This window comes from Aegilops tauschii, chromosome 1, assembly GCF_002575655.3.
Source record: "Aegilops tauschii subsp. strangulata cultivar AL8/78 chromosome 1, Aet v6.0, whole genome shotgun sequence".
NCBI classification, from domain to species: domain Eukaryota; kingdom Viridiplantae; phylum Streptophyta; class Magnoliopsida; order Poales; family Poaceae; genus Aegilops; species Aegilops tauschii.
In genome coordinates this window covers 206526229-206551668 of record NC_053035.3, presented here as the reverse complement: position 1 = coordinate 206551668, position 25440 = coordinate 206526229, and the positions used below count along the sequence as shown (strand labels likewise).

The 25440-nt window shown below is 49.5% G+C and overlaps 1 protein-coding gene across 1 annotated transcript; it reads right to left on the bottom strand.

Moving 5' to 3' along the window:
* Window positions 1–11170: 11170 nt before the first annotated feature.
* On the bottom strand, window positions 11171–13448 carry LOC109736999 (uncharacterized). The gene has a single exon (XM_020296231.4). The coding sequence runs from the start codon at window positions 13303–13305 to the stop codon at window positions 11431–11433; it is 1875 nt and encodes a 624-aa protein (XP_020151820.1). The 5' UTR covers window positions 13306–13448; the 3' UTR covers window positions 11171–11430.
* Between the last annotated feature and the right edge of the window lie 11992 nt (window positions 13449–25440).

Below are 25440 nucleotides of genomic sequence, written 5' to 3'. Positions count from 1 at the left end.
CCATTTGGACAATGTTGGCGGAAGTTCAACCTAGCACTGGGAGAAGTTCAGGTCGAACAACTCACGCAGTAAAATTGCAAAAAACGCAATTTCTTCACAACCCGAGAGAAAAATCCGCCAACGAGCGAGATTCCTATTTAAAATGGGTATTTAGTTGCTAAAAACGTTTCTAGATTACACTAACATCATATAGAACACAACTAACCAGAATAATTCACGCGGGAAGACACGGTTGCGAGATAACCCGAAGGTCGGGTTCGTACAGAGGGAAGTTCAGGCGCGTTACTCAGGCGGTTCAGGTTGTGATCAGAATATTATTCTGATCCCGTGATCAGAATAGTGTTAGTGATGCTATTTATCACCCAGGGTGCAGAATAAGTTATTCTTCACCCGAGGTAATCTTATGATCACTTCATAGTTAAATTAAATTTGGAATTCAAATAGTTACATTCTTATTGATTCACTATGTAAATTTTGGTATAAGAAAATAAAAATATAGGTCATAAGACAAGAAAATTTGGAGTTTATGTATATTTTACACTATGTTTATACGTTTGTAATTTTACATAACATAAAATATTTTTTACGGCGATTATATTTTTTCTTACGGTCTCTCTTTATGTTAGAATAAGACAAAACTTACGGAACGTAAAATTACATTGCATTGGTGGTAAAATAGAGGGGGGTGAAGAATAACTATTCCTCACCCAGGGTGACGAATAGTCAATCCCTATATATATATATATATATATATATATATATATATATATATATATATATATATATATATATATATATATATATATATATATATATATATATATATATATATATATATATATGTGTGTGTGTGTGTGTGTGTGTGTGTGTGTGTGTGTGTTGATGTTCTGTATGCAATCCCATCGCACAACACACACGTCTTATTAGCAGCAATCGTCTGTGTTATTATCGGTCTTCGCACACATTTCTGATTACAGACCTGTTTGCCACGTATCACACACATCTTGTTATATTGAACCATTTCTGTTATCTTGTCTCAACGCAAACAGTTTATCCGAGTGAACCGCATGCCGTATATCACAGACACCTTGATCTGGCTGACCGTTTCTTTTGTGTTGCCTAATCACAAACAGTTCATCCGAGTGAACCGTATGTTGTATATCACACACACCTTCATCTGGATGCCCGTTTCTTTTGTTCCTCCTCATCGCAAACAATTAATTGAACTGAACTGTATGCCCTGCATCGCACACGCAACTAAAATATGAACCATGTTTGATGCATCCGTCATCGCAAATGTTTTGCACCTTTTTTGATGGTTTTTTACACCATCGTTTGCGATTATTGCATCGTACGCAGTTTCGTCGAAGGGTCTCTGATCGTAGTGTCGCGTTAGCAGCATCAGTGTAAGCACTCTTGAAGTCAACCACCTCGAAAGTCAGTCCTTCCTTTTGGAAGTTCTTCTCTTCGCCGAATACGACGTCGAGAACGATCTGGCCGAGGGATTTAGCCTTCTTCCCGGGGATTACCCTGTGGAACTGCATATTACTTTTACTGGGCTGAGTCATCGGGATTCCCATCGCCTCTAAGGTGTCGGCATAGCTGATGTTAAGCCCGCTGCGGCCATCCATTAGGACTTTGCACAATCGGACTCCTCCCATGACTGGATCCACCACCAAGGCTTGCCATCTGGGGGCCAGTATGTGAGTCGTATAGTCCGACTGGTCAAAAGTTACTGGTGTCTTGGTCCAGTCGATATATTTGGTGACAGTCGGAACTACCATGTTGACCTCTCGGTTGATCACCTTGAGGTGGCTCTTGCTTTCAACGTCAGCGAAGATCATGAGGACATTCTCAACGTTGGGGTACCCAGAAGTACCTTTGCCTTCGTCTTCGTCGTCTTCATCTCTTTCTTCAGAATCTTGCCGCATCTCTTACTTCAGGAGTTGACACTCCCGAGTGGTGTGTTCGGGTAAGATCAAGTTACCCTCCTCATCTTTCTTCGTGTGGATCTGGCAAGGTTGGTCGAGGATGTCTCTCTTCATGGTGACCTACTTCTTCCCTTTCGAATCCTTCTTCTTCTTTTGGGAGTTCTTTCTGCCTTGGCCGGCCAGAGTTGCGGCCTCAAAATTCCCTCCAGCATCTGCTTTCTGCTTGTGCTTCTTGCCCTTGTTCTCCGAGTGATGGGCATCGCCTTCTCTGCTCTTGCCACTTCTTAGTTGGTCTTCCTCTTCACCATTGGCGTATCGGTTGGCTATCTCCTAGCCCGACTGAGAGTCGGGGTCTCAGTTCGGCCGAACTTCATGTTCAGCTCCCGGTACCTAACTCCGGCCTTGAAGGTGCAGATAGCCTGGTATTCGGTGACATTCTCCAATGTGTTGTGCAGAGTGGTCCACCGCTGGATGTACTCTCGGAGAGTTTCATTCTGCTTTTGCACACAATGATGTAACTCGGTCAACCCTCCTGCTTTCTTGTACATGCCTTCAAAGGTCTTGACGAACACTTTTGCCAGGTCGTCCCAGCAAAAGATACTACTCGACGGAATTGTGTCAGCCAAGCCCGAGCAGAGCCTTCCAACATCAGCGACAAATGCTTCATGGCTACGTTGTCGTTGCCTCCGCCGATTTGGACATCCACTTGGTAATCTTCCAACCAAATTTCAGTCTTGGATTCGCCGGTGAACTTGCTGATCCCTGTGGCCAACCGGAAGTTGTTGGGAATTTCAGCTGCTCACATATAATGGCTGAAGCATCAGGACCCAATAGTACGGAACCACTCGGCACATCGTGCTCTAGGCCCTCCCGCAAGGCCCGTCCTCTGTCAACCAAGTTCTGAGCGAGAACGGATCTTGCGTTGAACAACGGGTCTTGAGCATCCCTCGACGGGCGAGTAGGACTCGGCATGCGGTCACCATCGTGTGTTCACCTGTCGTCGTAGGGTTGGCGCCCGTACGCGGTGTCCCGGGGTGGAGGCATCAATGCACGATCGTAGTCGTTGTTTCGCCAGGGCGACGCGACTCGATCAAGTCTCCGATCTTCATGACAGTCTCTGGAGGAGGAAGTAGCTCGGCGCCTGCCCGAGCCGAGTGGGCTATGAGCCGACTAGTGGTCTCCGCACGCATGGATGCGCTATGGATCCGGTCTCTGGACTGGGACACCGCCGCATTCTATGACAATGCTATTTTGAGGAGCGCCTGGATCTGACGAATCCCCTCTTCGGCCGAAGAGCTGGATGGAATCTGCGACCCGAGTGGCGGCTGCTAGATTTTGTAGTGGAGTACTAAGGACTTGATACTTATGAGGTTGGTCACTCCACTCGAATAGAGCCGGCGCTTGTGCCAACTGGAACTGGGTTGACGGCGCTCGCGTTCATCCAGCTCCCTCTAAAGTCGTTCAAGGCGATTGTGCACGGCCAAAGTAGCCAGGCGAGTCGACTCCATGGCTAGCGCCTCGGGAGTCGTTCCGGTGATGGGAGTGTTCAAGACCTGATCGTTCCGACGATGGAGCTCGTCCCGCTGCTCCCGAATGAGAGCTTGGGGCACATATGGCTCGTGCCCCGGGAAGCTGCCATTGGTGTTGACGTGAGACGCACCTGCGTGATCACCTTTGGGCTCTGGGTAGCCCAGGGGTACACGGTGCTCAGAGTTATCTGCCATAAGGACTTGGGCGGTCAACTCGATGCGCTCGGACTCGGACTCCTCTAAGGAATTGTCGAGTGATCCGTCCGAGAGGTCGAGGGCGGGCTCATCAAACTCGATAGCTGCCACGTTCCGCTGCCGCCTGAGCGGTTGTCGGCGTCCTGGGAACGGGGGTCCCCAGACTTGCCTGCCTGTGGCCACGACGTGGCTCCACCAGCGGCCCTGTACGGCCCATCTTCATTAGCAAACACTCAAGACCCTCGCGAGGGGCCAAGCCTCGCGAGGCGTACGACGCAAGACCTCCTCGGGGGCGGCCTCACCAGGCTGGCTCGCGAGGGGTGGAGAGATCAAGGCAAGGGGCACCTCGCGAGGTTTCTGTGACGCAAGCCATGATACCGGGGCCAGGCGGGCGCCAGCGCACACAGTGTCCTCATTTGCTCTTTGGTGCTAAAGAGGCAAGCGCAGGCGAGGAGTCCCAAGGCATCAGCCAAAGATTTCCATATCAGTGCAACGAGACCAAGACCAGCTGGACGGCAGGACGGAGGTCACCGTGGAGCCCAGGACGGCGTCACCACCAGAGCCTTTGGCAAGCGAAGACCACCTTTAGTCAGGATAACTTCTACTAGTGGTCTCCCTTCAAATTTGGCCGTTGTTGCATCCCTTCCCGCCAGGGTTTGGGAAGAGGACTAGGGCCTCTATAAATAGGTCTAGCCACCATAGTAGGAGGTAACTGATCTTAGGCTATTCAAATCATCCTCATCCACACAGACTCACCAAGCACAAGAGCACCTCTCCTCAGGAGGTTGTTCTTCCCTTGTAACTGTTCATCCTCAGCCCAAGAGGCAATCCACCACACCACACTGGAGTAGGGTATTACACCACATCGATGGCCCGAACCAGTATAAACCTTGTGTCCTTTGTTTTGCGAGTTCGACACGCTGAGCCTTGAGATCGCGGTGAGGGAGAGTGCTAGGGGGAGGAGAGATCTTCGTGCGCACCCTAGTGTTCGAACCTCAAGGGTTTTGCCGGAACCCGAAATCCGACAGCGGCGACTGCGTGCTTGATCCAACGTTGCAGCTGTGAGCACCCGAAGCGCTTGCGACGGCGTGCAACGGTGGGATGGACAACCACTCGGTATGGAGCCGAGGGCTATCGCAGAAGGACTCCGTGGGAGGAGGCCCGGAAGTGCATCGCGCCACGGGTATGCAATGCCTCCAAGTCCGGTGGGGCTTCGCGTAGGCACGCTGAGACGTCTGCGATGAAGGAGATGGTCCCGGAACGGATTTCGCCGCCGACTGACATGATGATGATGAAGAAATCCACCTACACCGTGAAGTTTCGCTAGACGCCTAGCCCCACGGTGGGCGCCAACTTTCGGGGTTATGATACTGACAATGAGTACTAGGGGTATGAATAAGGGGCAGATTCTAGCTACGGCGTAGGTGTAACACACGGTGTTTAACGAGTTTAGGCCCCTCACTCGGTGGAGGTAAAAGCCCTACGTCTCGTGCCCTGAGGCTTGCTTTGATTTGATAGACAGGATTACTGAGTTGAACGTTTCCCGGCTATGGAGAGGGGTGCGGCTTATATAGAGTGAGCCGCAGCCCCATGTCTAGCACGCCACCGGGGCCATTAATGCCATTGAATGAGGCAGCTACTAGTGTAATAAGCCTATACTACAACAGTTACAGGTAACGGTAGTTATTACTCTATTTAGTGGACGACTTAGGATCCCTCGAGCGTTGCAGCTCCATGACTCCTTCTCGCCCTGTACGTCCGGGTGGCTAATCGTCAGCCGAGTGATCCTCCCGATGTACGCATCTGAATGTTGGCATGGTCCAGGGACCTACCTATGATGCTGATGGGACCCATGTGGGTCCCGAATGATGGTTCCTTGACCCTACCTGGAATAGGTGACCACATCAGGGCGCGCCCTGGTGGCTTGTGGGGCCCACTTGGCTTCTTTTGACCTAACTCCACCTCTATAAATTCTCTAAAATCCTGAAACCAACAGGGGAGTCCACGAAATACTTTTCCGCCGCCGCAAGTTCCAGAACCACGAGATCTCATTTGGAGGCCTTTTTCGGCACTCTATCGGTGGGGGATTCGATCACGGACGGGCTCTACATCATCCTTGCTACCCTTCCGATGATGCGTGAGTAGTTTACCGCAGACCTACGGGTCCATAGTTAGTAGCTAGATGGCTTCTTCACTCTATCTGATCTTCAATACAATGTTCTCCTTGATGTTCTTGGAGTTCTATCCGATGTAATCACTTTTTGTAGTGTGTTTGTTGGAATCCGATGAATTGTGAGTTTATGATTAGATCTATCCATGAATAGTATTTGAGTTTTCTCTGAACTCTTTTATGCACGATGACTATAGCTTCGTATTTCTCTCGGATCTATTGATTTGGTTTGACCAACTAGATTGATTTATCTTGTAATGGGAGAGGTGCTTTGTAATGGGTTCAATCTTACGGTGCTCAATCCCAATGATAGAAGGGGATATGACACATATGTATCATTGCTATTAAGGGAAAAAAGATGGGGTTTATTTATACGCGTGTTTATCTTGTCTACATCATGTCATCTTGCTTAAGGCGTTACTCCGTTCTTTGTGAACTTAATACTCTAGATGCATGCTGGATAGCGGTCGATGTGTGGGGTAATAGTAGCATATGCAAGCAAGAGTCGGTCTACTTGTCTCGGACATGATGCCTATATATGATCATTGCCTTGGATATCGTCATAATTATTTGCTTTTGTATCAATTGCCCAACAGTAATTTGTTTACCCACCGTATGATATTTTCTCGAGAGAAGCCTCTAGTGAAAACCATGGCCTCCGGGTCTATCTTTTATTATATATTAAAACCAATAATACCTTGCTGCATTTTTACTTTATTTATTTTATTTTGTATTTTTGTCCGATCTATCTATTAAACACCATACAATTTAATCTTGCTCGTAACGTCAAAGGGATTGACAACCCCTTGTTCGCGTTGGGTTGCAAGGATTTTTTATTTGTGTTCAGGTGCTGCTAACGAGGTGTTGCTTGGTTCTCCTACTGGATTGATAACCTTGGTTCTTAACTGAGGGAAATACTTATCTCTACTGTACTGCATCATCCTCTCCTCTTCGAGGAAATCCTAACGCAGTTCACAAGTAGCACTCGACTACGAGGAGGAGATGGCATGCTGCATTGCATTGGAGCGGTCCAAGGTGGACATCGACGGCAGCTCCGGATCTGGAGTGTCGCTGCAGCTCTCGCGACGGCGCAGCGCGGATGCCGGAGCTGGACCCTCCCGGCCCGCGCTCAGCTCTGCCAGGACCGTGTAGTCCGCATCGCCCCCACGCCGTTTCCTTCCCCCGGCGGCCACTCCTCCATGCGGGCAGTGGTGGGTGCTAATGCCCGCGTCGCCGGCCCACATGCGCACTCCAGATACGGAGGCGCGTGCCGCATGTCGTGATAGGCAGCAGGCACTGGGGAGGGACGTGGTGGAGCAGTTTGCGTGCCGCCGCCGCGAGATGCAGGCGGAGCCCGACGAGGACGAGCGACTCCTCGCATGGGTCTACTGCCGGTCCCTCACGATGGCGGAGACGGACGCTCGCCGCCTCCGACGGAAGAACGCCAAGGCGCTCTGGTTTGCTATTGAGCAGTCGGAGCGCGAGGTGGTGGAGGCGGCAGCGGAGGCGGCTCGGGTCGCCAAGTTGAAGCGGGAGTAGGACAGGGCGGTATGTCGGATGAAGGGGCTCATCGTCCTCTCCCACTCCGACTCCGACGACGGCGACAGCCGCACCTCCTCATCGGACGACCAAGACCCTCCACCAGCCGCGGACGCCTACAGCTGAGCTAGCGACCAGAAGGGCAAAGGCCCAGCGAGGAAGTGGTGATTCTGCCCCCTCCTCATATGATTATATCATTTTTGGTTGCAGAAGTTTAAGAACTTGTCCGGTGATGAACTAAGATGATCTTTTGGATGTTGCAAAGTTTGTTAATGTCCATTTGCAGCCGATCTTGTGTTTGTTTGTAGCCAATTTTTGTTGTCCGTTGTTTGATCACGTAGAGTAACTCAACGTTGCATGTGTAGTATGGATACAAGGCGCCGGATATGAGGTACGCAGATGCAGAGTGGCAAATGTGAGACGTGCCCGGTCAGTGCCCGCGAGCGCTTGCGGGGCTGGATTTGCCCATCGCATATGTAGATGCTGTTAGCCTATTTAATTTTCAGCAAGAAAACGACCTCGTCAGAGTTAAGCCTGGATAGTTCAAGTCGGCCGGCATGAAGACATTTGAACAATTATATAAGTCAGTCTTGATAACATCCCAAAAATTTCGATAGAATTCTACAGGGAAGCCATCAGGGCCTGAAGCTTTATTATGTTCCATTTGAAACACTGCAGCTTTCACCTCCTCTTCAAAGAAATCGATGGAATTCTACAGGGAAGCCATCAGGGCCTGAAGCTTTATTATGTTCCATTTGAAACACTGCAGCTTTCACCTCCTCTTCAAAGAAATGTGACATGAATATATCTTTGCCTTCTTCCGTGACTTGCGAAATATCATCAGTTCGAGTTTTGTCAAGGGTGAAATACCCTTCATCCGGCGGTCCGAATAAAGATTTGTAGTATTTGGTGATATAGTTTTTTTAGCTCACCTTTGATCTGGCCCTCATCTTGTCGGAGGCTAAGATACACTTCTTCTTATGCCGATCATTGACGACTAGTTGAAAGTATCGTGTATTGTTGTCTCCCTTCAAGACAAAGTCGGCTTTGGATCTTTGGTAATATTTGATTTTCTCTTCTCGCAAAAGAAGTGCAATCTTTTTAACAGATTGATTTTTTTAATCTAATCTCTTGTTATGACAAGATGCGAGTCACTGCAATTTTGTCATCGTCGATAATGGTGCAGAGGCGAATCACTCCTACGGCTTGCCTCCTACCAAACCACTTCGAGTTCAGTTTGCAAGCCAATCGTGGAACTTCTTGCGCCTTGGCTTTCCTAAGAGCACGCAGGACAAGTGGAATGCCCAAGTAGGTGTACAGGGAAACCCCACGGTAGGTGCCCAGCGGCTGTAGGATTTGCACCAGATCGGGCCCATCACAGGGAATAGGCAAGGCAGCACTTTTTGCAGGGTTTTTTGATTATTTGCCACTTTTTACTTTGCAATTTGACAATTTGCCACTATTTAGATTGTATTTGATCTTTGCCGCTCTTTACTTCGCACTTTGATTGTTTGCCACTTTTTAACACAAAAACAATACCTGCAAATGATTGACATAATATGTGCATAAAACAGTGGACAAGTATACCCTTTGTGACTGTTTGACTGAAACTTGGATCAGTTGATTCCCCAAATCCGGATGAACCCTAGCTCACGAGGCTATGCCCCGCCGCCGCCGGCCCCTGCTGCTCCCGGCGCATCCAGCACCGTGGCTCGACGTTGCAGCCCCCCGTCGAGGTCCTTTCCGGCGCCCAAGCACATGCTCGAGTTCTCGAGGCCGCCCCGTGCTCCCGGTCGCTGCTGCTGTAGCGCAAGATGCCAGGTGCCGAGCATGCTATTGCAAAACAACGGAACTGAGCATGCGCTCTGTGTCGACGGCATAAGCATCACAGGCTATGTATAGGCCACACATTGCTAGGAAGAAGCCGACAAGAACCAAATTGATCGATTGAAGCGAAAATCAAGAAAACTAATTAGTACTATTGCGTCTCTACTTCAGCGAAACACGTATTGCTGGGAAGAAGGCGACGAACAAGAGTGCTGGAGGAAGGTTGGTCATCAGTCGACACAGCAGTCGCGGTCGGGCCGTCTCTCTTGTCGCCGGCTTGTACTGCCGCCTCGCGTGGCTGTGCACCCTGCTCGTTACTACACGACGCTGCCGGCCGAGGTGCCGCCTGTGTTCACCGCGCCGCCATGGTAATGCTGTGACTTAGTAGAGGAGCGGAGGAGCTCGGCCGTGGTGCAGATGACGCTGGGGAGCAGGCCGTCGCTCTCCCCGACACACGCGCTGGCGAAGGGCAGTACGGCGAGGCGGCGCCGGTCGTCCGCGGCTGAGTGAGGTCATCGCTCTGCCCCCCACCCCACCCGCATCCTCCCATGACTCAGACCGCGCAAGCTCTTCTGGCCGTCGTCGGGAGGTTGTCGCCGGTGTCGAAGGCCATCGGAGCGCCGCCAACTAAGTGTGTGCGGCCGCAAACCAGAGAGAGAACGAGGGGATAGGACCGGGAGATGTGGACAGAGATCATCCCATGCGTGGTCAATCAGGTCCAAAGGGCAATTTAGGGATGTCCTCATAGGTCCCACATGGCAGGGGCAAAAAATCGAGTGCAAAGTAAAGAGTGGCAAAAGATCAAATACAATGTAAGTAATGGCAAATTGTTAAAGTGCAAAATAAAAAGTGGCAAATTGTCAAAAAAAAAAACTTTTTGCAAGGCTAGGCAGCAGCCCTGTCACCGAGCCAAACAGGGCGACGAGGAGCTTCGTCATCTCTGCCTCCCGGCAGGAAGACCACACAGTCATCGTAAAACAAGCTTCTCAGAACGGGACGTCGTCCCAGCAAACGCGAAAGGACACCAGCTTCGGTTGCCAAGTTCAACACGCGCTGCAGGTTCCATGGCAAGAATGGGCAAATTTGACAAATTTAACATGTGAACGAAATCAAATCACAGAATGAACTGTTCGTGAAACTATTTCACGCGGCTGACCTTTTTGTGCGACGCCTGACACGAAGGCACCACACTACACTGTGCAACGCCTCACAGATAGGCGCTACACGCCTGGCCAGCGTTGCACCCCAGAGTGCCTAAAAATTGCTAAGTCATTGTGCAGAGCCTAAGAGCTAGGCGCTGCACTGTATAGTGCGGCGCCTAGCTCTCAGGCGCTGCACTAGTGGTTGCACTACAAAATGAAGCAACCACTAGTGCAACGCCTAGAAGCTAGACGCTACACTGTATAATATGGTGCCTAGCTCTCACGCGTTGCACACTGACTTAGTAATTTTCGGATCACATGGGTACGACGCTGGCTAGGCGTGTAGCGCCTATCTGTGAGGCGTTGCACAATGTAGTGTGGCGTCTTCGTGTCGAGCGTCACACAAAAAGGTCAGCCGCGTGAAATAGTTTCACGGGCAGTTCATTCTATGATTTGATTTCATCCATAGGTCAAATTTGTCAATTTTGCCGCAAGAATGATGATATCTTTGTTCTAATTTCCGCAAATCCTACGTCAAGCGTAGACGAAGTGCTTTTTGATTTGGCACATCACAACTATCTGCGTCATCAGCCTATCAGAATCACTGCACACGCAACAAAGGTATCTACTCTGATAAACGCCTTCCCCTAAGAGGAAAGCAATGTGTGCACTGACCGGTATTCATTTCAGTTACTGGCAGTAGTAATATTCAGCGCTCTTCCATACTCTTAAACTGAACCAAATCTCAGTGTAAGAAAAGAAATATAAGGCCGTGACTTTCTCAGGTTACAGGCATGGAACAGTAGAAGACAGCGAATTTCTGAGTTACAACAGAGATACGATGCAACAAGTAACATAACCAAAATGCAACAATGTAACATAAGCAAACTAAAGTTCCCCGTGGCTGAAATCGATAAACTAGTGTAATCTGGGCGCACAAATGCGAACAATAGTGTTACAACAAAACACTGCTACGAACAAGCTAGCTTACAACAATGCGGCAGGCGCTTAAAAGACAGCAGGCAATACATGTGAGTTCAAAAATACTCTATCAAGAATAATAACTGAGACTCATCCCACCTTACTCAATCAGGTATTCAGGAGGCGGCTGCGCATGTATTGACACCATCCTTGCAGTCGCGTGTTAAGTCATTGAATGTCTCCAACTTCCTCTTCCCCCTGAGGAACACCTCAGTGTCGACTGCAACCCTCATGTAACCATCGAACTCCACCGGATTGCCATTGTTGAGCTCCTTTGTTTCAGCATACCATTCACTATTTTCATCCCAGAGATCCTTGAAATCATCCAGGAAGCGCGTCTTGTACTTGTCCTTCAGTGGGTCGAAGAACGATTTATCAGACTCGTCGGTAGCAATGTACAAATACCGTCCAGCACCAACCTTATCATTGAGTGTCGTAAGGAGATTTTCTGGCGAGGTATCTGCATCAAGGTTTGGCCACAGCTGTGTGTTCTGGGCTTTCTCTCCTCTCACGACGTGCATCGAGTCGAAATCCCAACTCATTCGAGAGGCAATGGCAGACACAATCTCCATCAAGCGGCGCGACTTCCACAAGAAATGCCATGGCCGTTTGATCATGGCCTCCGTCTCACCCTCGCACACACGTGACCAGTAGTTATCCGGCTCAACATGCCCAAACTTCCTCATGATCAGCGTGTCCTTGACGTCACGAAGTTTCATGGGGGTCACCTTGATGTCTTCAGTGTAGTGGTTCTTCAGTCGATCCTTCTTGTGCCACTTCCCCCAGTCTGTCCAGAACTGACTCTGATCGATCACAGATGCAGATTCCTTCAGGTGCTCAAAATCAAAGTAGAGCCTGAAATCCTTTTCTTCATCCTTGCCACTGGCAGTATACCGGGAATTGAGGCAGACGTTGAAGTCCATAACAAGTGTCCGGTTCAAGAACTGCGCCTCACCTAGCGCACACAAGAAGCCCCAAATGTAGTGGTTCATGCTCTTGCACCTCTCACCACCGCCCATGTAGATGAGGTACCTTCCGCGGCTGAAATCGGACTCGGAAGCGACCACTGGCATGCTGTCATTGACGGCATCGCCAACAACAAACACCTGATCTGCAGCAGTCGTGGTGTCTGCATTAGCACCATTCTCGTCGATCCTCATCTGGGTCTTGGCTGGCACGAAGTCTGTGGTCACCGGTGCCTCACGCTTTCCCTTCTTGCCCTTCTTGCCCTTGCGTCGCCCACTGCGCTTGGCGCCGGTGCCGGAGTGGTACTCGCCGACGCTTTCCACCACGAGGGAGCATGTGTTGACATCGCGGGTGAGCGTGAACCGGCGGTAGTCCTTGTAGTAGGTGGTGCGTCCTCTGGCGTCTTCGGCTGGGCGGAAGCGCCAGGCGAGGTCGCACGCCATGGGGCTCTCCGGCACGACGACGGGGCGGCCGAAGCGATAGAAGTGGAGGTCGGGGAACCTCTCGATTGACGTACGCATGAGCAGGTTGAAGAGCTCCCTATCCCCCGTGCAGTCCACCGGCGCCTCCGTGTCGCAGGAAACAGCCTCCACGATCGGCTTGTCCTCCTGGGCGGCCGAGTTGGAGTCGGTGTCGGTGTCGACGGTGACGGACTGCTCCGTCTCGACCTCCGTTTTCTCGGATCCAACATCGGAGAGCTCGATGAACTTGGGTCCGACAGTGGCGTGGGCGTCCTCGGAGGAGTTGGAGCCGGTGGCGAAGTCCTCCCCGGTACGGAGCACGGAGTCGTCGGCGAGGAAGGTGGAGTTGGAGGTGGCGGAGGTGAGGAACGCGGTGAGCTGGTGGGAGGATGGGTGCAGGAGCGGGTCGTCGGGGCTGTGGACGGCGGCGAGGAGCGTGAACGCGAGGACGGCGGCCACGAAGAGCCCGAATAGGAGGTTGCCGCCCGACCGCAGCGCGGCGCGCAGGTCGAGTGCGCCCCCGCGCCACTGCGGCGCCGACATCCCCACCCCTCGCCCCAGCATTCGTGCGGATCTGGGAGACGGGGGCGCGGATAGGGAAGCGACGGCGAGGGGGAGGGATCTGGCTGGGGCGCCGACAGGGGACAGGACGAGCTGAGCTGACGAGAGAGGTACTGACCGTGTGAGTGCAGTTCACTCCAGTTTTTTAATGGGGGACGCGGTCGCACTCGAGTTGATGTCTTTGTCGGATTTTTTTTGACGTCGATAACTGCCACATGTTGGTATCTAGGGGTATCTGCTGCATGCTTCGTATGGCATCGACACAGACCCGCTCGCACGGGCACGTCCGGGCGCACCCCGCCACAACCCGCACGTTCGGTGTGCGGCGCGATCGTCCGCATGAGCACGTCCGGGCGAGCGACCACGCGGCCCGCACGACCCGTCTCGGCCGTCGCCCCTCCCCGCCTGCGAGCCACACGCCCCGCGTGGCAGTAACCACGCGTCCCGCCGCGATTGCTATGGTCCGGACCCTCTTCCATGTACGTGTAACTCCAGTTGCCATGTTGCTGAACTGCAGTTGCCATGTCGCTGAACTACAGTTGCCATGTCGGACAACTACAGTTGCCATGGTTGCTCAACTGCAGTTGCCATCTCAGGTCAAGTGTCGGATGCCATTTTTGGGCAACTGCAGCTGTTGCCATGTATGGTCTGGTCTACTACAGTTGACATGATTTGAAAACTTTAGGAGTTGCCACCACTAACACTGGACAGTTGCCATGTAGCACTACAAAACATGGTAAAAAACATGTCCGGGGTAAAAGAGACTTGCCATCTGCTTACAAGCACACTAGGGCAGCTGCCATGTATCCTACAAAAAACACATGACAACTGATAGCTTTTGGTGTGTGGGAGAGGAGACGGGCATGTGGACTACGGTGGTATCTTTAGGAGTTGGCACCTACTAACACTAGACAGCTGCCATGTAGCGCTACAAAAACAGACGTGTCAACAATAACATATTCGGGGTAAAAAAGAGTTGCCATCTGCTTACAATCACGAATAGGGCGGTTGCCATGTAACCTGCAAAAAATATGGCAAATGACAACTTGGATGTGGGAGAGTGGGAAAATGGGCAGTCGTGGAAGATGGGGGACAGAAGTCGTGCGGGGCGCGACGGCAGTTCCACCGCACGCCCCGAGTCGCAACCGCTGACCTCGGAGGGAAAACAGCGTGCGGGCGAACTCCCTCATACGCCATGCGAGTTGTCCTACGTGGCACACAAAATCAGCCCTCTCGTGCCAAGATTCGTGCAAAAGGCACTAGGTGGCGATCGAGGCGTGTGGGCAAGTTGGCTAACGCCCACACGTGTGGGCGTTAGTGTTTTCTTTTTTTTTAGGGTTTGTCGGATTTTATTTTATAGAGTAAAAAATGGAAGTCCGACCAAAACAGATGACATGGCCCAACGCGCGGCCGCATCCTTAAATTTTGTTTATTTGGCATCCGGTCCGCCTCATTTCCGACGCAAACATGCGTCCGGTTTGCATTCACACAGACACCAAACGGACGGACACGCGGTTGCTCCTCGCCTGCCTCCAGGACATGTGGCGGCCGCCCACCTACCTCCACCGCCCAACATTCAGAGCAACTCCTACGGGCCGACCCAAACGGACGGCGCATTTGTCCACTTTTTGTCTGTTTGGGTCGGCCGCCCGTCCAGCGTCCGTCCAGTTTTGCATTTGGGTCAGCGGTGCGCCCAACGCGCCGACCCATTTCATGTCCGCATTCAACTTTTAAATAAAAAAGGCCCGAGGCCGATCATGCCAGCGTCCATGTCTCATGCCGGCAACATGCCAGCGCCGGCATACAATGCCGGCTTCAGAAAATATCACCATAGTTCTTGCTGGCGCACTCGCCAACCGGCCGGCTGATGAGGACATCAATACCATTGTTACACCCACAACCCCTGCTGTTATACATACTGGACCAATTACTAGAGCTTGCGCACGCTAGTTAAATTATGAGGCACTTTCATTTTTTGGTAATGATTCTAATGTTCATGAGAATATGATGTTGCCTAAATTGGATACATTTGTCTTGCTTGCAAATGAAGGATCTAGCTTGGACAAGATGGATGAACATTGAAGCAAGATCAAGTATGGAGACGATGGCATGCACAAGGGGATTAAGAATGAAGTTACAAGTGATGAATTCAGGACTTGGAAGCCACCATAATGAGTGCGTGAAGCCTTGGACGAAATATACAAGATGCCACTTCATAAATTTCGCCCAGAGGCTATTATAGGTGCTGCGTCACCTTATTTTTTGGGCCAGTCCCATGTAATTTCGAAATACTTAAGTATAGGTTGTTTTTAGAGTCCGTATGTGTGGGGAAATAAGAGATATGATTGGTTTCGGACCCCTTCCCCAAGGGCCACGAAATCCCCCCCCCTTCTTCCTCCATATATACAGCCCTTAGGGCATCGTTTAGACTTTGGGTTTTGTTTAGATCAAAAGTTCGCCATAGCTGCAACTTCGCGTACTTCGTTTGTGTTCAACAACCAGACCAAGGCGTCACAGAACCTCACCTTCGTTAATAAAGCTTTCCTCTTATATTCGCAATATCTAGATTGCAATATCAGTTTCTTGCTTGTTCTTCGTTTGCTCGCAGGAAATAGACCCTCGTGGTCAGGTTGATCGTGCTCCGGCGTGGTCAATAACCCTCGGAAGTTGGTTTAGCGATTGCTAAGGCGCGACGTATTCGCACGTTCGTAGTCGGATCGTCAAAGTCGACTCCCACAGAAAACGAAAGTTATCTCATCGAAACATCGGGACACCTTCGCCTCTATCAAGTGGTATCAGATTTCCAGGTTGCTCGGTGAGATTTTACAGCTTTTCATAGTTTAGATCGAGTTTGTTCTTCATACCTACAGTCCACAAAAAAGCGACAAAAAAGTAGGGTTAGTTCATCATATCCGAACCAATCTGAGCCTTTGCATAATCTTTTTAGGGTTTTGCTTTGTTGACTTTGCGGTTGCATCATCGTGTCAAGTTGCTGGTCTTAGCGTCTAGTCCTTTAGAGTTTTGAGTTCTGTTCACAAGTTATCACGCCGCCGCCGCACCATCGTCATCACCGCTCCCATATACCACCATCGTCATCACCGCTGCCATATACCACCATCGTCATCGCCGCTGCCATATACCACATATCCACCGCCATCACGCTAATCTGAGTCCACCTCCATCACAGATTCGCCACGAGTCCGTGTTCCACCGCCCTGCATATATCCGCCACCAGTCCGAGTTTCCACCAGATTCATCTCCGCCACCAGTCCTAGTCCGAGTCCAGTAATTGTTGCTTTGTTTTCGATTTCCAGATCACGCCATACTCCGAGTCATGACCAAGTCAGACTCCCGAAATTCCATGCTACCCGCAGTAGAAAAATAGTTCCAGTTTCAAAAAAACTAAGTCTGGAAAATTCTGGCTATGCAGTTTTTAGGCCATTTGTAGACTTTTTCGGAAAAAATTGTTGCAAAGCAAAAAAAAGAGGAAAAAAAGTGAAAAGGGTGCAAAAAAAGAGAAAAAATTTCAGAGTGTGCTCCTCCCTTGTTTACGTGCAGCGTTGTGATTTTGTTAGTGTTCTAGGCTCACGTCTCTAGCACGGTCTAGCCTAGGACCAGCACAGTACCGTCGTTGAGCGTTTATTCAACTTTGCATCTCTGAATTGATTATTGTTGACCCTTTTTGCTACCATATTATAAGCCTTCGCAGCTCCACATACATCTACGTCGTGCGTTTGACTCTCCCTGGTAATCGCTCTATCCAAACTTTGAGAGTTTTGACTACATCAGTTGCCGATCACCGCCTGCTGCTGGGTAAGAACTGGTAAGAATTTGAGATTTGCTTGACGGATTTGTGTCACCCACCACCACCACCACTTGTTAGTAGTCTGTAGGATCATATTCTTGTGTGTTTCCATTGCTGCTAACCATGCCAGGATCACAAGCCGACGAGATTGACTGGGAGAACATGACGAATAAGGAGTTGCATGATAAATTTCAGCAAATGATGACTGAACAGGTGCAAGATGTGCTAAACAATTTTAAAGAGGCCATGGATAAGATAACTGTCTTTGAGAAGACGTTCGAAACAAAGCGCGATAACAAATTTAATGAAGTGCTTGCGCGTCTTCCACAAGCACCACCGGCTGCACCTGCCGCACCTCTACCACAACAACAACAACAACGACTACCTCCACGTCGCGAAACAGCCCTCCGCCGAGCGAGCCGTGTCCCTCTTGAGCCTGGCCAAACTGTTGGTGCTTCTGTTGATACTTCTGTGGCTCCTGCTGCTGATGCGGAGGAGGATGATTATGCGGGAGATTACGAGGATGAAGTTAATCAAAATCAGAACTACGTGCCACCAGCACCCGGTCGTCCACATGCAAATAATCGCAATGGTAGGGCTGCATTACCAGCTCAGGTACGAGATCATGACCATCTTCCTAAACTGAAATTGAATATTCCACCATTTGAGGGTAGATATGTTCCTGATATATATCTTACTTGGGAGTTAGAAACCGAACAACATTTTACATGTTTAGAATATCCCGAGGAGAGACGTGTTGCTGCTGCACTTTGTGCTTTCACTAGTTTTGCTTGTGTGTGGTGGTCTGAACATCGTAGATTATATCCGAATAATATTCCAACTACTTGGGCTGCTTTGAAAACTGCTATGCGTACTCGTTGGGTTCCACCATATTATCAACGTGAATTACTTCAAAAATTGCAACGTTTAAGACAAGGAAAAAATTCTGTAGAGGAATATTATCAGGAATTACAAACTGGCATGATTAGATGTGGTATTGTTGAGGATAATGAAGCTATGCTTGCACGTTTTATGGGTGGATTAAATAGAGAGATTCAGACCATTCTAGAGTATAAGGAGTATAATGATATCACTCGTTTATTCCATCTTGCTTGTAAAGGTGAACGTGAAGTGCAGGATCGACAGGCATTGTCGCGAACTAACTTTTTTGCAGGTCGACCTTCATCATGGACACCACGTGCATCCTCTACTTCCACTGCACCATCACCTCCATCAGGTGCCACCTCCAACCGTGATACAAGAAAGCAGGCACAACCACCACTACTCTGCCAAGAGCACACCTGCTGGGCCTGCATAGAGCTCTTCTTCTTCCATGTCATCAACAGGGCACACAAGTGATATTATTTGTCGTCGTTGTAAGGGAAGAGGTCATTATGCGAGAGAATGCAAATCTCAGCGTGTGATGATTGCTACTAAGGATGGTGGGTATGAGTCCGCTAGTGACTATGATGAGGAGACTTTGGCTCTTATTACACGTGAAGAACACGGTGGAGATGATTCCGATCATGAGACGCAATACATGACTCCAGAAGATGCCGACAGGTATGAATGTTTAGTTGCTAAACGTGTTTTGAGTGTGCAAGTCACACAAGCTGAGCAAAATCAGAGGCATAATGTGTTCCATACAAAGGGAGGTGTGAAGGAACGTTCTGTTTGCGTCATCATAGATGGAGGGAGCTGCAACAACTTGGCTAGCATGGAGATGGTGGAGAAGCTATCTCTCACCACAAGACCACATCCACATCCTTACTACATCCAATGGTTCAACAACAGCGGCAAGGTTAAGGTAACACGTACTGTTCGTGTGCATTTTAGTATCTCTACATATGCTGATTATGTTGATTGTGATGTGGTACCTATGCAAGCATGTTCCTTATTACTTGGTAGACCATGGCAATTTGATAAAAATTCTGTACACCATGGTAGAAACAATCAGTATACTCTTGTTCATAAAGATAAAAATATTACTTTTCTTCCTATGACTCCTGATTCCATTTTGAAAGATGATACTAATAGAGCTAATAAAGCAAAACAGGAGAAAAATAAGAGTGAAAATCAGATTGTGGCAACAAAATTTGAGCAACAAATGAAGCCTAATAATAAACCATCTAGTGTTGCTTCTGAAATTAAATTGAAAAGTGCATGTTTACTTGCCACCAAATCTGATATTGATGAGCTAGATTTTAGCAAATCTGTTTGCTATGCTTTTGTGTGCAAAGAGGCATTATTTTCATTCGAGGACGTGCCTTCCTCTTTGCCCCCTGCTGTCACTAACATTTTGCAGGAGTTCGCTGACGTCTTCCCACAAGACGTGCCACCGGGATTACCACCTATTCGTGGGATTGAGCATCAAATTGACTTAATTCCCGGTGCATCGCTACCCAACGAGGAGACGAAGGAGATTATGCGTCAAGTACAAGAGCTGCTCGACAAAGGTTATATACGCGAATCTCTTAGTCCTTGTGCTGTTCCTATTATACTAGTGCCTAAAAAGGATGGTACGTCGCGTATGTGTGTTGATTGTAGAGGCATTAATAATATTACTATTCATTATCGTCATCCTATTCCTAGGCTAGATGATATGCTTGATGAATTGAGTGGCTCTACAATATTCTCCAAAGTTGATTTGCGTAGTGGATACCATCAAATTCGTATGAAATTGGGAGATGAATGGAAAACAGCATTTAAACTAAGTTTGGTTTATATGAGTGGTTAGTCATGCCTTTTGGGTTAACTAATGCACCTAGTACTTTCATGAGACTAATGAACGAAGTTTTACGTGCTTTCATTGCACGATTTGTTGTAGTCTATTTTGATGATATACTGATTTATAGCAAATCTTTGGAAGAACATTTGGAACATTTACGTGTTGTTTTTATTGCTCTACGTGATGCACGTTTGTTTGGTAACCCTGGGAAGTGCACCTTTTGCACCGACTGAGTATCTTTTCTTAACTATGTTGTTGCTCCATAGGGAATTGAAGTTGATAAAGCCAAGATTGAAGCTATTGAGAGTTGGCCGCAGCCCAAAACGGCCACACAAGTGAGGATTTTTCTTGGACTCGCTGGTTTCTATAGGCATTTTGTGAGAGATTTTAGCACCATTGTTGCACCTGTCAATGAGCTTACAAAGAAGGATGTGCCTTTTGTTTGGGATACCACACAGGACGAAGCCTTCACGGTATTGAATGATAAGTTGACACATGCTCCTTTACTCCAACTTCCTGATTTTAATAAGACTTTTGAGCTTGAATGTGATGCTAGTGGAATTGGATTAGGAGGTGTGTTATTACAAGATGGCAAACCTGTTGCATACTTTTCTGAAAAATTGAGTGGGCCTAGTCTGAACTATTCTACTTATGATAAAGAATTATATGCTCTTGTTCGGACCTTAGAAACATGGCAACATTATTTATGGCCCAAAGAATTTGTTATACATTCTGATCATGAATCTTTGAAACATATTAAAAGTCAAGCAAAATTGAACCGTAGACATGCTAAATGGGTTGAATTCATTGAAACTTTTCCTTATGTCATTAAACACAAGAAGGGTAAAGAAAATGTTATTACTGATGCATTGTCTCGTTGTTATACTATGCTTTCACAACTTGACTTTAAAATATTTGGTTTGGAGACCATCAAAGATCAATATGTGCATGATGCTGAATTTAAAAATGTATTGCAGAATTGTAAGGAAGGGAGAACATGGAACAAGTTCGTCGTTAACGATGGATTTGTATTTCGTGCTAACAAGCTATGCATTCCAGCTAGCTTTGTTCGTCTTTTGTTGTTGCAGGAGGCGCAAGGAGGAGGATTAATGGGACACTTTGGCGTGAAGAAGACGGGGGATATACTTGCTACACATTTCTTTTGGCCAAAGATGCGACGGGATGTTGAGCGTTTTGTTGCTCGCTGCACTACATGTCAAAAAGCTAAGTCACAACTCATTCCTCACTGTTTATATATGCCTTTGCCTGTACCTAGTGTTCCTTGGGAGGATATATCTATGGACTTTGTTTTGGGTTTACCTCGAACAAAGAAGGGGAGGGATAGCATATTTGTTGTCGTGGATAGATTCTCTAAAATGGCACACTTCATACCATGTCATAAAAGCGATGATGCTGTTAATGTTGCTGATTTGTTCTTTCGTGAAATTATTCGCTTGCATGGTGTGCCAAATACAATTGTTTCAGATCGTGATACTAAGTTTTTAGCCACTTTTGGAGATGTTTATGGGCTAAGTTGGGGACTAAACTGCTTTTTAGTACTACATGTCATCCCCAAACTGATGGACAAACTGAAGTAGTCAATAGAACATTGTCTACTCTGCCTAGGGCTGTTTTGAAGAATAACAAGAAAATGTGGGAAGAATGCTTGCCTCATATTGAATTTGCTTATAATCGTTCGCTACATTCTACTACTAAGATGTGCTCTTTTGAAATTGTCTATGGTTTCCTACCTCGTGCACTTATTGATTTGTTGCCTCTTCCATCTTCGGAGAAGGTTAATTTTGATGCTAAACAACGTGCTGAATTGATCTTAAAAATGCATGAGTTAACTAAGGAAAACATTGCGCGAATGAATGCTAAATATAAACTTGCTGGAGATAAGGGTAGAAAACATGTTGTGTTTGCACCTGGAGATCTTGTTTGATTACATTTGCGTAAGGATAGATTTCCTAATTTGCGCAAATCAAAGCTAATGCCACGTGCTGATGGTCCTTTTAAGGTGTTAGAGAAAATAAATGATAATGCATATAAACTTGAGCTGCCTGCAGATTTTGGGGTTAGTCCCACTTTTAACATTGCAGATTTGAAGCCTTATTTGTGTGAGGAAGATGAGCTTCCGTCGAGGACGACTTCATTTCAAGAAGGGGAGGATGATGTGGACATCAATACCATTATTACACCCACAACCCCTACTGTTATACATACCGGACCAATTACTAGAGCTCGCGCACGCCAGTTAAATTATCAGGTACTTTCGTTTCTTGGTAATGATTCTAATGTTCATGAGAATATGATGCTGCCTAAATTGGATACATTTGTCTTGCTTGCAAATGAAGGACCTAGCTTGGACAAGATGGATGAACATTGGAGAAAGATCAAGCATGGAATGATGGCATGCGCAAGGGGAACAAGAATGGAGTTACAAGTGATGAATTCAGGACTTGGAAGCCCCATAATGAATGCGTGAAGCCTTGGACGAAATATACAAGATGCCACTTCATAAATTTCGCCCAGAGGCTATTATAGGTGCCGCGCCACCTTATTTTTGGGCCAGGCCCATGTAATTTCGAAATACTTAAGTATAGGCTGTTTTTAGAGTCCGCATGTGTGGGGAAATAAGAGGTAGGGTTGGTTTCGGACCCCTTCCCCAAGGGCCACGAAATTCCCCCCTCTTCCTCCATATATACAGCCCTTAGGGCATCGTTTAGACTTTGGGTTTTGTTTAGATCAAAAGTTCGCCATAGCTGCAACTTCGTGTACTTCGTTTGTGTTCAACAACCAGACCAAGGCGTCACAGAACCCCACCTTCATTAATAAAGCTTTCCTCTTATATTCGCAATATGTAGATTGCAATCAAAGTTTCTTGCTTGTTCTTTGTTTTCTCACAGGAAATAGACCCTCGTGGTCAGGTTGATCGTGCTCCGGCGTGCTCAATAACCCTCGGAAGTTGGTTTAGCGATTGCTAAGGCGCGACATCTTCGCACGTTCGTAGTCGGATCGTCAAAGTCGACTCCCACAGAAAACGAAAGTTATCTCATCGAAACATCGGGACACCTTCGCCTCTATCACTGGCACACATGCCAGCACACAAAAAAGGGTGGGACTTGAGTTCGACCACGCCATCGCGGCTCCCGTGGTCATGCCGGCACACCTGCCGGCATACAAAAAAGATGGCGCTCGCCGCCATAGATCACTCGTCGTTGAACTTGAGCATGTCGGCCTGCATCTTCTTGAACCACGGTCTCTTCCTTGGCGACACGGTGTTGAGATCCACCTTCATGATCTCCACCCCGGTCATCATGCTTGTGAGAGCCACTTCTTTCGCCTTGGTCTTGGCGTTGGCGGCCTCAATCTCTAGCATCTTGGCTTGCTTCTCCGCCTCGAGCTCGAACATCTTGGCTTGCTTCTCGGCGTCCAGATCAAGCCTCCTCCTTTGGATCTCCATGAAATCATCCATTTGTTCCGCCTTGAAACGTCGGCGCTCCTCCTCCCTTGAGTCCTTCTTTTTCATCATGCCGTCCGTGCTTCTGATCAAGGCGTTGGTGGCCGCATCTCACTTGTCCTCCTTCTTGGAGTTGGTCTTCCCCCGCGGCCGTGCTGGCTCGCCCTCCCCAACATCCTCCACGGCTTTCTTCCCCCCACGTGCCTTGAGTGCGGCATATTGCGCCTTGAACTTCTCCTCGTCCTTGATGACCCGATAGCAATGGGAGAGGTTGAAGCACTTGCCATTGTGTTGAACCTTGAATGCCTCCAAAGCTTGAAATGCCTACAAAATGTTTCCATGCAAGCATATGGGCAAGTGATATGCAAATGAGCATGCAAAGGATGAACTTGATGACACAAAAGAGGGCGGCTTGCTTGCTAGCATACCATGTCTTGCATGCCGATGTCGCTCACGGGGCGGGCCTTGACGCTCTCAAGAGTGGCGCAAAACTTGTTGCACTCTTGTTGGATCACCCTCCACCGCTTGGAAATGGAGACCCACCCGCGCGTGCTCACAAATTGGTAAGGTGGAAACTTCTTGCGCTCATGAAACTCTCGGTGGACACGAATCCAAAAGGTTGAATGCTTTTGCTCGGGGCCCGTCTTGGGGTCTTGTCCAATGTCTCGCCAACACTCGCAAAGAAGCTTGTCCTCGGCCGCCGTGTACGCCTTCGTGCGCTTGCTCTTGCGCTTCGGCTTACGACTGGCAGCTTGGTTGGCGAGCTCTTCCTCGAACAAAGGCTCCACTTCGATGTCGCAATCGTCCTCTTCCTCTAGCCCGTAGTCGTCCGGGAACTCGTGGTCGAGGGGGAAGCCGTCCAGGTCGATGCCGACCTGATCACGCATGAAGGCCGCCTGATCGAGATCATAGCCAGCGGCCGGCGTGAACACCCCGCGGCCATCCTGGCTTTGTGTCTCGTCGGGATCGTAGCCAGCGGTCGGCGCACCGCCCTCGAAGATGAGGTTCTGCATGTAGTCCTCGTCGACGGTGGACGGCATTTCCTCGAACAGGTTGCGGGCGTCCAGGAGCCCGCCCGCCGGCGTTTGCCGCGCGCGTTTCCTCCTGCCGCCGGATGACGAGCCACCGACCACCGGGGTGGCGTTGAGGTCGATGGGCGCGGGCGTGGAAGGCGCGGCCACGCTCACGTCGGGTGAGCACTCCCCGAAGAGGCGGGAGGCCTGCGAGTAGATGTGGAAGCCGGGATCGGGTTGCAAGTCGACGCGCGGGGCGAGTCGGGCAGCACCATCCGAGGAAACGCCGACGAGCCGGTGCTGGCCGCGGCGACGGTGGCTTGGACGAAGCCGTGCTGGCTAGGGTTTAACCCTAGCATGTAGAGCGCCACCCTCGTTGCCGCCGCGACGCGGGCGTTGGTGACCTCCTGCTGCGCAGTGGCGACGACGGCGGCCTGCGCGGCGGCCTCACCCCTCGCGCCCGCGGCGTTCCTCCGGCCCATCCTCTTGGCCGACTCCCTTGCCCGCTGTTCGGGCGTCAGCGCCTTCTTCGGCTTGGTCGCGGCGGCAGTCTTGCGTGGGGCATGAGGCTTGCCTTTCCCGGAAGGGGCGGCGGCGCCGGACGAGGCGAGGGAGGCGAGGCCGGCGGCGCCGTCGAGGTCGATGGCGTCGTCCATGGCTGGTTGGGGGCGGTAGCGCGCGCGGGCGGGAGTGTTTTTGGGGGAAAATGGGGGAAAATGGTGGTGGCTCCCACCGACCGGCGGGCCCAGGGAGAGGAGTAGGCGCGCGCGGGCGCGTCCGTCTCGTGTCTGCGCCGACGCAAATCCGGCTCAAAATTGGGCCGGGAATGGGTCACTCGCGGACGAAAAACGGACGCGCGTCCGTTTGGGTCGGCGTGTTGGGCCGACTTTTCTGTCCGCGCCGACCCAAACGGACGGCGGCGGATGAAATGGGTCGCCCCATTGGAGTTGCTCTAATGTGCATGCGCGGTGGGACCTGATTGTCATTGACACTGGCGGAGGGTCGTCGTCCATCTTAATGTGGAAGCAGTGGACCGGCCAGTCCATAGTTTCCACTTCCTGACCGTCTTGCCTCCTCGAGCCCCGACACAAACAAACCCTAGCCCTCAGCCACATCTCCGCCGGCGACA

Bases quoted from the DNA above. Each gene is read 5' to 3' on its own strand.
- LOC109736999 (XM_020296231.4), bottom strand. From the start codon at position 13,305: ATGCTGGGGCGAGGGGTGGGGATGTCGGCGCCGCAGTGGCGCGGGGGC.